The sequence below is a fragment of the Crocodylus porosus genome, unplaced genomic scaffold (assembly GCF_001723895.1).
Source record: "Crocodylus porosus isolate Cpor-Errol unplaced genomic scaffold, CroPor_comp1, whole genome shotgun sequence".
Taxonomy (NCBI): domain Eukaryota; kingdom Metazoa; phylum Chordata; order Crocodylia; family Crocodylidae; genus Crocodylus; species Crocodylus porosus.
The window spans coordinates 69,180,082-69,195,608 of NW_017728943.1; the positions used below are offsets into that span (position 1 = coordinate 69,180,082).

Here is a 15,527-nt window from a genome sequence, read left to right on the forward strand (position 1 = left end):
CCCCCCCCCCTTATTGTATAAAAGACACCTGCAGCAGGGACATTCATGTGCATCAGACAGTATTTGATGTTTAGTCAAAGTAATTTTTCTTACTCTCCTTCTGTTATAGTAATTGTAATCATTGTTTTTAACAATAGCACATATAGAAATTAACGCTAGCTCATGTCCCTTTAAAAAAGTAATTTGTCACATGGCCAACTCCTGTTCAATGACTCTTCATGCCATGATGACAGTATAGTGGTTTACTGAGCATTGGGTAAGAAACCAGTCATTTGATCTATCTGGGCTTTTGCCACTGTAGTATATACTGACATCACCTTTCTTGAGAGGCATTAGTATCTCTGATTTTCATTTTTATTTTAATTGACTTTAAACAGAAGTAGCATTTGTATCTCTTCCCACTAAAACAAAAGGGGGAAAACCCTCTTAAAGTGATAGGGGCCACAGTAGCAAATGGGTGAGAGTACAAATGGGAATTTGCCTGTGGGCTTGTGACTCCTCTGAGAAACCAGCTAAACCGAATATTGTTCGGTTCTTTAAATCACATGGGTCTAGTACAGTGATAATAGTAGGATGCTTTTGTAAGTGGGGAAGTGTTCTCCTTTACTTCTGCGGGTAAACTGAAAATCTGAAATAATCTCTCCAAAGCTTTATTTACTGTGTTTATAAAACACTAAATTCTGTCTTAGTTACTTCCAAAAAGTGCCACCAGAAGCTCCCCAACTAGAGCTGAAAGCAAACTACGGCCTGGTAGAACCTGTTCCTTTTGAATTTCCTGCTTTGGATGCACACTGGACCCCAGAGTCACTTGCTGCATTTGATCTGACTAAGAGGCCAAAGGATGAGAGTGTAAGAACATTTTACCTTTCTTCTCTCCCTCCTCTCAACTACGTCCCAGGTGTGGTGCATATTTGGCACTAGGTCCTTGGGTCTTCCCTGCTTAGTAGTAAGACCACCAGCCTTCTGGATGCAGGTTACCAGTTCAACTGTTTAAGATTAGGCAAATTGAATCCTGTTTTCAGCCTTCCTAGGATGTTAAGCTGTAGCCAGTGACATTTTAGCAGGCACTGAAATACTTGGGGTTAATGCTATAGAAAAGTCTATTAAAAAGAAGCAGGTGAGTCTATTAATCCACCTGTGTTTTAATAGTTTGACAGTACTGAAGAGCATCCTAGAACAGGAGTATACCATGTATACAATATGTGCCACTTGTCTTTTGGCCAGTCCTCATTATTTTGTCCTTTTTGAGAGTTCTCTTTATTTGAGGCCTCATTTAAACTTTGTCACACCTGTGTACAAACTGGTGCCAAGTACTGCCAGTTCACAATGGGCACTCAGTTATTTGGTCCTAGAGCGGTGGCATTGGATCCTTGTTGCTCTTTCTTACCTGGACAACTCTGGTTGGTCCACAGCTGAAAAATTACATTGTTTCCTTGTTTTCTTTTAGCTGTGTAATCTTCCTGTTTGATATTTCCTCAGATAGAATTGAAGGATTAGTTAGCTTGAATGCCACTGGTGCTTTAATGCAGTGTAATTTCAGTTCTTTAGTAGGTGCGATAAGCTAGTTGGATTTAAACACTGTACTTTTCAAGCTGATGTGACGAGAAAACTTGGCAATTTTCTTTCTCTCTCCTTCATTTTTTTTTAAAAACAGCCCTGAGGGTGCAGAAAAGAATAGCTTATAGTCTGCACAGCTTCAACATAGATATGTTGTGCAGAACTTAGGAGTTTGCATTCACGACTTACATTTATTTTTTCCAAACTCTCTTCTTTTCTACAGGCTAAGCCAAAACCAGAGGAAGAAGTAAAACCTCTGAAAGAACCAGATATAAAGCCTCAAAAAGACAGTGGATGTCAGATCTCTTAAATGCCATAAGTATTTGGAATTCCTGCCACAAGCTGTATTTGGTGACTTAAGGGGCTTTTGTTTAGGATCCCATATTCTGTGTTGTCTTTTTTAATCCAAAAGATAAATTCAGTAAATTAATATTTAATAGCCATCTGTCTTGATTGGCAATGTGACTGGATTGGTAGAAGAAAATTATTTATATCTGGTTTATTTTTGTTTTAGTTGGTACCTCATAAAATGGACTCGATTGTCATCTTTGCCTCTATAGAGATTTTCATCTATAACCAGTAGTACTAGGGTTTGGCTTCTGTACATAGAATAGCACAGAAAGAAAGAATTGTTGGGGGTAAAAGTCAGAATGTGGTTCCTCTCCACAATGATAATCTATATAGCATAAACTTTGATTCATATCTTTTGTTTGACAGGAAATGGTACTGATTTAGTCATGTTTACCACAAAGGCTTAACATTCTGTGGTGTTACTATTCTATTGTTACCGATGAATGAGAAAAATAATTTCTCTTCTTTTTTTTTTTTTGCTTTTATTCACATGGAAACTTCTATAGTGAAATCACTGTCTCAGAACTTCTTTAGAAGTTCTCCATAACCAGAACAGTTTATACTGCATTTGATGCAACTAGACAGTATTTTTTCCAACCTAAATTGGGTTTCCATGTGCCTGAATTCTTAAGAAGGTGCTTCTTGAATGGTATGTTTTTTTCTATCCTGTTCCTTCATTTTATGTGCTTTAGTGTCAGGTTGCTAGTCTGCTTATAGCATGTGAAAGCAAAGCAGCAAGCAAGTAGAAAAGCTCTTTAAAATGTATTATGGTATCATGTTTGTAGAATTTTTAGAGGTTAAAATATTTTGTAAAGTTCTGGCCTCTCAGAACCTCAGATAAATACATTTAGTTCATAAGCATAATTAAATAGACTATAATTGCTCCATTTCTGTATGGGACATATTGGTATGATGCAGTAGGGAGAGTAAGTAAGACAGCATAGACATTTTAGTAGTACGCAGAAGGCATTCTCTTTTGAGATCTCACTAACATCAGATGTAAACTGGAGCATCTCCAGCCCAGCTTTCTCAAGGCCTACCTGTAATTAGCCCCTGGATGAAGAGCAGTTGTTGAAATCTAGCCTTCAGTAAGAATGAAGTGTTGCTGTCTGAAAGAGGGAAATGATTTGAAGAACTCGTCACTTCTATAATTTCCCCACTGTTGAAGGCATGTGCTCTTGGAGAAATTAGTGTGTGTAGCTTTGGTCTTGTGGGCATTTGATAGTACTTGGGAGACCAGAATAACTACGGCAACAAAAACATTACTTCCATCTGCAAGTGATCAGATTATCTGGCACACAGTTTCAGCCCTGGTGAGCCAGGTGCTTGTGTCCTTCAGGCTTTGATCATTGTAAATCATCACACCTAGGATTGAAAGTTTTATGCTTTGAGAGCTCCAGATTACGTAAAACACAGCATCTTACATTCTCAGCATTACAGGTTACTGTAAAAGCATGTCCCCACGCTCTGCTGTCTGCACTAGCTTTCCTTTCAAAGGAGTCCTGTTGAATGGCTCTTTATTCATAATCCTCAGTGGGACTGGATCTAGCTACCTGAGAAGTCAGGACCTCCCATAACAGCTACATTCCCACGGAACAAAGAAAAGGTTATCCAGTAAGAGGATGATTGTGAAATGGAAAGCGGAGTCTTCGCAGGAGCTGGACCAAACTAGGCAACTGATTTCTGTGAAGAAAAAGAAGGATCCTGGTAGTAGTAAGCATTATGTTGAAAGCAAACACAAAATTCAGTACTTGGTTTACCCTTCTCCTGTCTGTTCTATATACATTAATCTGTTTCTCCCCTAGAGACTATAAGAACAAAAGAGTTTCTGTTTTTACATCTTACAAGATGCTTAGCTGTGGCATTGCAGAGAATCTGGAGAAAAGTTTGTTTCCCAAAATGTGGACACCCCCTGCCAGCCCCCACAAAGTACTGAAGAAGGGGAGTCAAGATGTATTCAACCCTTAGTCAAGGGTTGTTTTGCTGACAATATAATTTCAGTCCTGTGTGTAATTACAGCAGCCAATTTAGCTGGAAGCAGGGAGGGAATATTAGAAGCAGGACAAAAATGGATCACTGCCATAAATAAAGCTTAATATTTCTATAGTTGCCTAACTTTCTTTTTAATGGATGAGTTGTAATTAGCTCCATGCTCAATCTTAAACTTTCAGTATGTACTCAGTGATTCTTTTCTATTGTCAGTTGACCTGTATTTAGTGTTTTTCTACAGGCAGAAATCTTTAAATTAAACAGATTTTCACCCCTTGTATATCTGCTGTAAAGTATAGCACAGAGTTGCCTAAATGTATTTTGTGCACGCATACATTAATGTGAATTGCATTGGTATTTTTGACCGTTAGTATACTGAAATGTATGTTTCTTCATTTATGTTTCATCAGCTACCCAAATATGTAGAGAGGGTCTTTGGTGCAAACTTTGATTTCCCAAACATTTTCCTACAAAAACTTATTCTGTAAACTTGCAGTTTACACTATGCTGGCACTGTTATCTCTATAACTTCCTGAAATCAAGAGACTTGATTGAGATTTATATGCAATCTGAACATTAAGTGATGGTATTTTATGAGGTTAGTTGTAATATTGTGCTGCTCTCAATCAGTACTTGTTTTAGTAACCATGACAAGTTAAGCAAAGCCCATCTCCCTTTAAGTTGATAAAGGGAATAAACAAGTTCATCTGAACTTTTGCTTTTCAAGACGCCATTGATTTATTTGCATTTTAAAGCTTTGTGGTAGATTTTTTCCTAGGGTAAAGAATTAAAACGTTTTAACCTGCAAAGTGTAAGAATAAGATGCTGTTGGACATTGGATGCACAACTGTTGATTTCTCACAGAGTGCAAGATTTTATTAAGGTATTTAAATACAGACACTCCTTTTTTAGTTTTAGTTTTGTTTTTTTTTTTGCATTACCTGTTCTCTGTATTCAAGCATTTAGAAAACCTGGTTGAGGGCTTCATATATCCTGCAAATATATATAAAAAATAGCAAAGGTTTCCTCTAGCACTTTTTTTTTTTTTTTTTTAAAAAGTCAGGTTCATAAGATGACTTTTTAATAATAAAATCAACATCTGCTCTCTTACAATTAGGGCCTTTTTTATGACTTCTGTTCTGTGGCTGTTAATTTTGCACTCAAACAGTGCCCTCAAAAAATGATGTAAATATTAGCTGTCTAACTCCTACTTGTGCTCATACTTTATAATGGGGGCAAAATTATGTCACAGAGCAGACACCTAGGTAGAGTACTTAGCTGAACATTGAGTCCTTTGTGTGTTTGTCCTTTTTTAAAAAAGAAATGTATACACTGGAAATCTTTAATGGCTTATTAAAAGCAAAACAATACAAAGCTCCTTATAGGAAAACTATTTTAAAGTCATTTAATACACTTATGAGGAGTGTCTCATTCATATTCTTTGTTGCTGGGTTTACATGAAATAGTTAACTTGCTCTTATTTAACATGTAACTCTAGACCTAAAGGACTAAATCTGGCCCTTGGATGCAGATACCTGGCTTCAGTACGAGCTTTGTCAGTGCGTCTGAAGGCAGGATTTAGTAATTGATGTATCTGTATAAATACTTGGCTTGTCTGCTGTGACACTACTACCTGGTCGTAGTCTAAGCAAGAAAGTAGATATCCATATCTGTATATTACTGTATAGCCAACTTTTGCACTTTAGAAACTAATCTTGCATTTTCAGTACTATACAACATGCTTGTAAATAATCCTTTGCCTCCAGTTTTGTTGTACTAATGGCAGTAGTGTGATACCAATAAGATTTGATGGGAACACTGTTAAAATTAAAAAGTATTTTTCAGTTTGTATGTATAAAATAAACTCTTTGAAGTGTATCAAGAGTGGCATTGTTTCTTTACAGGCAGGTGTCATTGTTATCCTTTTGTGTATGTTTTCTAAATACCAAGCTGAGCGGAATTTAATTTAATTTAATTCCCACCCCCCCCAAACCACACTTCGCAGAGCCAGCACTGGAAGAAAGTAGAGAGAGAACAGAGCTTAACTCTGTTAGAACTAAGGTGTTGGTTAACTTGCAGTGTAAACCTAGGTGACAGAAGAAGACATGGTTCCAGGTTTCCTTTTATTAATGGTTATATATTGCAAGTATGTGATTTTTCAGGTTGTGGGTGTAGGGTCCCATTCTAAGTGTTGTGGAGAACTCTTGCCCAGGTCTTGATTAGGGCTGTGGGGGGAAAAAAAAAGCATCATTTCTGTCCCTTTGAAACGGAAGTTGGAACATGTTTTGTTTCAAAGCACTGTTCCGTTTCGTTTCCCATAGGCTATAATGGGTAATCATGAAAATACCTATAACTTTGTTATTTCTTGCTTGATTCGGATGAACGATGCAGAGATGGTAGCCTCTTCTGAGGACATGAAGCCTGCTGAGTTTCATGGAGATGGATGCATGGTTTTCTGTGAAACTGCACCTCAAACTCTTCAAAGCAAAACTAATATCACTTGCTGGCAGCGTCAGCCTGCTGTCATCCCACGTACAGATCCAGGGGCCTTGCACCCCGGGAGGAGTCTGGCACAGCTCTGCAGCCCTCCTGGGGGTGGGCCCCCAGATCTGCATGTGGGATGACGGCCAGCTGGTACTGCCAACAGGTCAGTGCCAGCACTGAGTTCTTGGTGCTTGGCACAGGGTGTGCTGAGCAGACTCAGGTGCTGGTGCTGGCCCTAGCCAGCAGCAGCAGCATGCTGTCATCCATATGCTTCGCAGCTAGTGCACTCACTGGCTCTAGCAGTGGCAATTTAGGGCCTTGGCTCATGGCAGAGCCCACCACACAGCAGGGGGCAGCAGGCATTGCCCGCCCCTCAGCACCTGCACGGCAGCTGCACCTGAACATTCCCTCGGCTCCTGAGTCGATTTTTCCCCCCCCCCCCCTGCTCTTTCCAGGAGGTGTGGGTGCCTGGATCTGTGTGCTGGGTTTCGACAGGCTGCCACTGCAGGCTGCTGGAACCCCACGTGCAGATCAGAGGCCTGTGCCGTCGGTGAAGAGCTGGGGAATCAAACCAGGAGCTAGATGTCAATATCAAAGCAGCTCCCCCTTATTTTCCGTTTAGCTGCAAGCAAGCTGTGTTCGAAACTAGAAACGTTTTGAGAGCTTTGAAACAAAATGGGCAGTTTCAAGGCCTTTTGTTTCCTTTAGATTTTGCTGTTTTGAGCTCAAAACAAGTCGAAACAGCTTCGAAACAAAACACCCATCAAAATTTCACACAGCCCTAGTTTTGATCTATATCAGTTAGGTCGTCTTAAAAAAAAAAAAAGTACACTACTGATCTAGGCAGGAGTCTTAGGTAAGCTAACCATATAGGACAATGTAAAATTCAGGACACTGCAACCCCATTCCACTGCTTCAGGCAGAGGTGTGGGTGGGGTACTACTAATATTACTATTCAGGGAGCTAAGAGGTCAGTAGCCTGTTAATGACCCAGGTATTAACAATCCCCTTTTTAATAGTTATTCCACTAATCAAGCTAACCTATTAGGACAATGCTGTCTGCTAGGACTTCCTATTGCACACCTGCCAGTTCACCTCCTTGCCCCATGCCTGGGACACTTGTTTTAATTTTTACTGGCAGTCTGGGACTAGCTTCTGAAATCTGGGACTATCCCAGCTAGTCCAAAATGTATGATCACCCTGACCTTAGGGAAGTTCTGAAAGAAGCTTCACTGAAAGCTTATCCTATACATCTCTGATTTAGTTTGCCTATAACAGGGGTAGGCAACCTTTTTTGGCCGCAGTGCTGAAAAAACCACAATGTCTACCTTGGAAGGTGCCAGAGTGCCAGCATGCCAGAAAAACAAAATGAGGGCTGGGGGGTGGTACATGACGGGATGCACTGCATATTAGTAGATTTAATAATCATAAATGTTACCTTTTGTTGTGTATTCCTTTTTTGTTGAACATGTTGCAATGAGAGAGAGAAAAGAGAGACAAATAAGAGAAAGAGGAGAGAGAGGATAGCAGAGACAGAACCACACACACACACCCAGAACAGACACATGCGCGCACACATCCAGAACTGTAGGTGTTGCGGTGGATGTAGTATTTCTGGACTTTAGGAAGGCCTTTGACACTGTCTCTCACCCCATTCTCATTAAAAACTAGGCAGTCAGATGGGTTACAAATTGGCTAGAGAGCTGCACCCACAGAGTAGTGGTGGTGGGTCATTTTTGACCTGGAGGGATGCAGGCAGTGGGGTCCCTCAGGGCTCAGTCCTTGGGCCCGTACTATTCAATGTCTTTATCAGCAACTTGGACGAGGGGGTGAAAAGTACCTTGTTCAAATTTGACACTAAGATGTGGGGGGAAGTGGGCATGCTAGAAGGGAGGGACAATCTACAATTATATCTGGACAGCTTACAGGGGTGAGTGAATGAGAACAGGATGGGATTCCATACTGACAAGTGCAAGGTGATGCACCTGGGGAGCAAGAACCAGCATCGTGCCTATAGGCTGGGGAACTCCTTTCTTGTCAGCACAGAAGCAGAAAAGGATCTTGGAGTCATTATTGACTCAAAGATGAACATAGGTTGCCAATGTGAGGATGCGGTCTGTAAGGCTAACCGCACCTTGTCATGCATGCACAGATGCATCATGAGCAGGTCCAGGAAAGTGATCCTCCCCCTCTATGCAACACTGGTCAGGCCGCAGCTGGAGTACTGTGTCCAGTTCTGGGCACCACACTTCAGCAGGGATGTGGACAACACGAAGAGGGTCCTGAGGAGGGCCACCCGCATGATCAGGGGTAGCAGGGCAGGCCCTACGAGGAGAGGCTACGGGACCTGAACCTGTTCAGCCTCCATGAGAAGGTTGAGGCGGGATCTGGTGGCCATCTATAAGCTTACCGGGGGTGGACCAGCGGGGAATGGGAGAGACCCTGTTCCCCCAAGTACCTTCCGGAGTAACTAGGAATAACGGCCACAAGTTGATTGAGAGTAGGTTCAGGCTAGATGTCTGGAGGCACTACTTCATAGTCAAGATGGCTAGGATCTGGAACCAACTTCCAAGCAAAGTGGTGCTCGCTTCTACCCTGGGGGTCTTCAAAAGGAGATTAGATAGACACCTAGCCAGGGTTGATTGATCCTAGCATTCTTTCCTGACCATGATGATCTGCTCAGGTCCCTTCCAACCCTATCAACTATGAAACTCTGCTGCTGTTGGGCTGGAGGATATCTGTGGTGAGACCAAATGGTTTTCTCCTGTACCTATGGCATCAGAAGCTTCACAGTTAATATAACTCTTATTAATACTTATTCCTTACATTTAAACTCTCCATAAAAACTTGCAGTGCCAAGGAAAATGTCAATGGGAGGCACTGAGACTTCAAGAGAATGGGATGAGAAATTTAAGAAATACAATGTTCAAGATGGTTGTTTGGCCAGTAAGAGCTCTGTATGCAAGTCATCATCACTTCCAGAGTAGATTCTGATTTCATCCAGCCTTCTATGCCCATCATCATCATTTGTCAGCAACCTGTGGCATTTGAAGGACTTGTATCGTTTTTCCATGTAGACAAGCTTATTTTTGCTATCAAAACCTTCAAGGGCTCCAACTTAAAACTTGAAGCAAGAATTTAATATAGTGTCCATCTTTAAGAAAGGGAAGAAGTAGGATCTAGGGCAGTGGTTCTCAAACTTTTATTCGCAGGCCGCTTGAAAATTGCTAAGGGTCTCGGTGGGCCACCTAATAAGCTTCTTTTTGTTCTACAAATCAAAGCACACATCTCATTTTAATATCAGTAGTCTTACCTTTCTAATCCAATGGATGTGCCTGTTTCTTTGAGCAAAGGTTTTGGAAGTCGGGTGTAATGTTTATCAGCTTTAGCCTTAGGTCACCTTTCTGCGGACCACCTGAATGGACCAGTGGTGCTCCACAGACCAGTTTGAGAACCTCTGATCTAGGAAATTAAAGACCTATCAGTCTGACCTCAATACCTGGGACAATAAGCAGGTCTTTAAGGAATCTATCATGAAGCACCTAAAAGAAAACAAGGTAATTGGGAACAGCTAGCCTACATTCATCAAGAGCATGTCATGCCTGACCAACCTAATTACTTTCTACGATGAGGTGAAAGGCTCTAGGGGTAGGGAGGGGGAGAGTAGTGAATACAATATACCTTTAGTAAGGTTTTTCACACCATCTCCCCTAACATTCTCATTGACAAGCTAAGGAAATAAAGACTAGATAAAAGTACTGTAAGGTGGATCTATAATTGGTTAGATCATTGTGTTCAATGACTAGTCATCAATGGCTCAATGTCTCATTGGGAACAGGTATAAGTGGGGTTCCCTAGGGGTCTCTCCTTATTTAATATCTTCATTAATGATGATGGGCCCAGGTGCACACTTAGCAAAATTTTGGATGAAACTATGTTGGGTGGAGTTGATACTCTGGAGGGTAGGGTTAGGATCCAGAATGACCTGGATAGACTGGAACAACTATCCACAGTCAAACAGATGAGATTCAACAAGTTGCAAAGTCCTGTACCTGGGACAGAATAACTGCATACACAAATACAGACTGGGGAGTGCCTGGCTAGGCTGCAGTACTGCAGAGAAGGACCTGTGGGGTCACGATGGACCATAAGCTGAATCTGAGCCATTGGTGTGCTCTTATTGCCAAAAAGGCCTTGTGCTTGGTTGTATTAGCAGGAGTGATGCCTATAAATCAAAGGAAGTGATTGTTCTTCTCTCCAGCACTAGTAAGGCCTCATCTGGTCTCCTGTGCCTAGTTTTGGGCCCCACACCTCAAGAAGGATGTGGACAGACTGGAAAAAGTCCAACAGAGAACAAAAAAATGATTAGGGGTCTGGGAGGCAAATTTATGAGGAAAGGGTGGAAGAACTGGGTTTAGTCTGGAGAAGAGAGGATTGAGGTGGGATTTGGTAACAATCTTGAAATATCTGAAGAGTGTTTATACAGAGGATGGAGATGGGCTTTTCTTTGTGATGGCAGGGTACAGGACTAGGAGCAATGTCCTCAACTTGCAGTAGAGGAAATTTAGATTGGATATCGAGAGGAACTTTTGGACTGTGAGGATGGCCAAGCATTGGAACAAGCTACCTAGAAGAGTTATGTAATCTCCATCCCTGGAAGTTTTCAAGGGCAAGTTGGGATAGACACTTAGCTGGGATGGTTTTGTGAAGGATAATCCTGTCTTGAGGAAGGGGCTGGACAAGATGACCTTGTGAGAGCCCTCCTAGCCTAACTTCCCTATGATTCTAATATCTGTAACCTGGTATTTTAAACGGTATTCATTAACAAATTGCATTTATCAAATAACAGATTGAACTTTTAAAAATTCATACAATCCCTTAAACTGTTGCTTGTTCTATTTTTCCAATTAAATTAAATAATTAAACAGTTGGAGCTATCTGTTACAATGTCACCTTTCCTATGGTAATTATTTAGCCATTATTTATGTGCTGTTCTTTCTCTAAATTGCCAGGAGGTGGCAGCATTTGTATTCATTCATGGTGTTTGGCTCCCTCACTTTGCTAGAAAGAGTAAATATTAGCCCTGTAACTTTGCAAAGCCTGAGATGGCTTGATAGCAATGCATAGTACAGAAAGCAGAATACTGAAGCATTACTTCAAGAAGTGAAAACTGCTTTAAAAATGGCCAGTTTTTACAGGTATATCCCCGAAGAGTATTGCCTAATGTGACCTTGCCCATTCCTTTTGCCACCCCACCTGGTCACTACTTACTTATCTTTTGCTGGATACACAAATAAAAAGGTCCTGCCTACAATTCAAACACAGCCAGTCCTTTCAGACAAGCACATCCTGCCCTTCCTGCTTTGCTGCAGACTGGGCAATGGTACGGGACAGTGGTGTAAGGCAGTGGTGATTTTTTTCAGTACATTGGTTTCTCACAGGATCATTAGTGTCCTGTATCTAGTTTTTGTTTCCTATCTAGTACAAAAGCTATTTTCAGGACAAGTAATTTCTTTATGTGATGGAAGACACCAAAGAGATTATACAGGTGAGTTTGCTTTTGATTTGTTATTGCCTGACATTTCACTCATTTATGTCCTTTTGTAAACTATTTATTTGAACCTATTAGCTTCTTAAAGTGTTTTAGTGTTAAAACTCAAACTTAGGGACAATCATTTGAACTAATGTACAGTATTATCCATTGATAAGTTTGGAATAACTATCTCATAGCATTGTTTGTTTATTGTTGATTGGTCTAGATTGATTGAATACAACAGGAAAGAGAACAGTAGCTGGCAGAATATAAAACTAACTTTTCTTACTTAACATAGGAGATGTGTCTTTTGAAGAATCCCATATACAGACGGAAGAAATAGAAATTAAATAAAAATTAAATATTGTATCTTTGACTAAGAGAATGCATTTTAGAAGAACTTCTTAAACTAAGAAGAACTTGTCACATATTTGATATTTATCAGTAACCTTGACTTGGATTTGGTATAGACCTGTTTTAGAAATTATGAAATATTAATTTTCTTAAATGCACATGTTAGTTTGCTGGGGTAAGAACTACTGACTAAATCTGAATGGCCCAGAATTAGAACAATTAAAGAGAAAACTAATAAAAATGGGCAAAACATGCCAGCACTGGAAAAGCTAATTAGGACCCCTTGTCTGTATCAAGTGTCTGTTTTTCAGAGTGGGGACCTCAGACCCAAATGTGCACAACTGTTGGTGTTCTCTTGGGAGCCATATAAATATTACTATTTGAAAAACAGCATGCTGCAGAGTATTCACTTAGCATCTTGCAAGATCAGAGTCTGAGATCTGTCTGTTGCAGGATTTATTTCTTTTGAATCTTGTTTTTTGTTCTGAAGTTTTTCAGGTTTCACTGCATACTCTGGCCTAATGCCTGAAAAACTATAGGTGTTCAAAGGTCAGTAGAAGACCTCTTGATGACACCAGCAGTCATACTTGTTCAAGAGTTGGAAGTCTGGTAGTGCCCCCAGATAAGTTTTGGTAGCTCCTATAATGTCTGGACTTGATTCTTGTCTCTTATTTCCCAAAAAAGAAATATTCAGGACTCCTTTCAACTTTTGAGGACAGAAATGAGATCTCCACTGAGGCGCAGCCCTTACATTCCAAAGACTGAGAGCTAGATGGGAAGCTGAAACCACTATTTAAGATACCCTGGGTGCATCTACAGTAGATACTAAATGCACAGGAGACTAATTCTACTGTGCATTAGCGTATCACAGGAAAAGCCATGCTGTTGTGCTAATTCACCGTAGAAACAGACTGCCGGGCATTAGCATCACTAAAAAGGCATGTGCCAATGCTACTACTTAGTAGAGCCGTGTGAGGCTTTGGACAGAGCTTTGGATGCAGAGAAGCTTTGGGCACTTGGGACCCAAAGCAGCACATCCGGGTCCAAGCGCTGCCTCGTTTGGCTTCCCGAAGCGCTTCGGAGCCACCTCGGAGATCCAGCCATAGCGGAAACAATAAAATATCTATAACTTTGTTGTTTTTTATCTGATTTGGATGAATTTTTCAGGGGTGGTATACTATGCAGAGAGCATAAAACCTGCCAAGTTTCAAGATGATCAGTCCTGGGGCTTGGGAGGAATGGCACCCCAAATTCTTGAAAGCAAAACTCCCGTCACATCTATGTGTTACAACACAGAGGGTCAAAATTGCAGGGCTGGTAGCTCTTGCTGAGGCCACAAAGCCTGCCAAGTTTCAAGATTGGTGCAGGGGTTTGGAGGGCACTGCCCCTCAATCTGGGGACAAGCAAAACTGGTACCATGGCTGCTTGTGGGACTGTCTTGGCGTGGGGAGGGAAGACACTCCTGCAGATTTGGCTGCTAAACTGCTGTGTTTCCAGTTACCAATCAATCAATCATGATTCAGTCAGGGACTCAGGGACCAGCTCAATATACAGGCCCTAGCTACTACATAACAACTTAACAAGCATCAATTAGCACCTACAAAACCAGGCTGAGAGTAAAGAATCAATGCAGACAATCAACTGCCCCAAGACAGAAGCAGTCTTGGCACGAGTTTTGTCTGTCAGCAGCCAGAGGCACAGGGCCCCAGAACCCCCCTGCACCAATCTCCTCGGCCACTGGCAGGCATCACAGCAGGGGCTACCATCCCTGCAGCTGTCACCCCGTTGCACCTTAGCATATGCAGTGTCATCCATGGCACCGGTTTGGCTTCTCCACAGCTTGAGGGGCAGTTCCCTCTGGACCCCTGCACCAATCTTCTTGAAACTTGGCAGGCTTTGTGGGCTCAGTAAGAGCTACCACACCTGCAGTTTTGACCCCCATGTAGTGTAACACACAGCCGTGACAGGAGTTAAGCTTTCAAGAATTTGGGGTACAGTTCCCCCCAAAGCCCTGCACCGATCCTCTTGAAACTTGGTAGATTTCATGTTCTCAGCAGAGCTACTATCCCTGCAAGTTTCATCCAAATTGGACAAAAAACAACAAAGTTACAGATATTTCATTGATTCCCCATTATACCCTATGGCCGGATCTCCAAGGCAGCTCCAAAGCATAGGATTCGCTTTGGCCAGATTGAGGCGGAAACCCAGTCTGGAGCTCTGCATCAGATCACTTCCATCCGAAGCAGCCAGATCCGAAGCCAGATTGGATCGCTGCTGACTTGCACAGGCCTACTGCACAGTAGCACCAGTTATACATATTGAGTTGGTACCTGTTTTTACAGGTACTAAACATAAACTACAGAGCATTGATCCACATGTAGACATGCCCCCTGTTGTCCTCTAACTAGACTAAGATCACCTTTCTGGTGGGGCTCTTCTGATGAGCAGGGGGAAGACAGCATCTCCCAGCACAATGAGAACAATATAGGCAGGGGAGAGAGAAAATCTCCAAGGAGGATCATTTACTTTGCAAATGGTGACACTATGGAAGAGTATAGCACTGAGGAAGAAGAAGAGGAGGAAGAGCATCAAACTCTTGACACAGTGAGTCTGCTTCCTGGCTTGTATTGAAAACTTGTGGGGGGGTCTAGAGAGGAGTACAGCAAGGATGAGCAGTACTTGTAAAGACCTTTGAAGCTATGAAATGCTATATTGTGCTATGTTCTAAGCCGTAACAAGTATCTTGCTATGGAAAAACTCAAAAGTTACTATATTTGGTTCTTATCATGCAAGTATTTAAACTTTTATGAACAACTTTACTCCCCGAAGTCCCATAAAAGATTATTGCAGGTTTACATGTTTGCAAAACTTGATCCTTTACATGTTCTGTTGCACAGCTGTCATCTGTGTTTGCTGTACTAATAACCAGCTTTATAAAGGAGCCTGATGCTTTATAGATTCACAGTTAGGCTACTACTGTAAGTCAATTGGATTTGGTGAGACACAACAGCAGTTTATGTCAAGAGTTTATGTAATAATTAGCTTTCTTCCCTGCATGATGGCAGATCATTTGACACTGCAAGCAGTATCAGCCAAATTAATCTCCAGGGGAATTTCATAGATGAATCTGGCTTTGTAGTTTAATTCAGTCTGTCTAAGATTACTAAGCATTCTTTTTATCTGTTTGTTTTTGCTGTTTAGTCCGAGTTCTCCTGGGGACTGTATCTGTGGTTCTGGGCAGTTCGAATTGCATCGATGT

The 15,527-nt window shown here is 41.4% G+C and overlaps 2 protein-coding genes across 4 annotated transcripts in view; both read left to right on the forward strand.

The window, feature by feature from the left end:
• Positions 1-4,011, forward strand: part of BROX (BRO1 domain and CAAX motif containing) — a 23,874-nt gene extending 19,863 nt beyond the window's left edge. For all 3 annotated transcript variants that reach the window (XM_019549517.1, XM_019549516.1, XM_019549515.1), the window contains exons 12-13: positions 690-849; positions 1,781-4,011. In XM_019549517.1, coding sequence (XP_019405062.1) covers positions 690-849; positions 1,781-1,867 — 247 coding nt within the window. In that variant the 3' untranslated portion in view covers positions 1,868-4,011. The remainder of the gene's footprint in view (positions 1-689; positions 850-1,780) is intronic.
• A 7,580-nt stretch (positions 4,012-11,591) lies between these two features.
• The window catches only part of LOC109319066 (protein FAM177A1-like), a 4,439-nt gene continuing 503 nt past the window's right edge, over positions 11,592-15,527 (forward strand). The window contains exons 1-3 of the mRNA XM_019548579.1: positions 11,592-11,929; positions 14,717-14,872; positions 15,470-15,525. Coding sequence (XP_019404124.1) covers positions 11,903-11,929; positions 14,717-14,872; positions 15,470-15,525 — 239 coding nt within the window. The 5' untranslated portion in view covers positions 11,592-11,902. The remainder of the gene's footprint in view (positions 11,930-14,716; positions 14,873-15,469; positions 15,526-15,527) is intronic.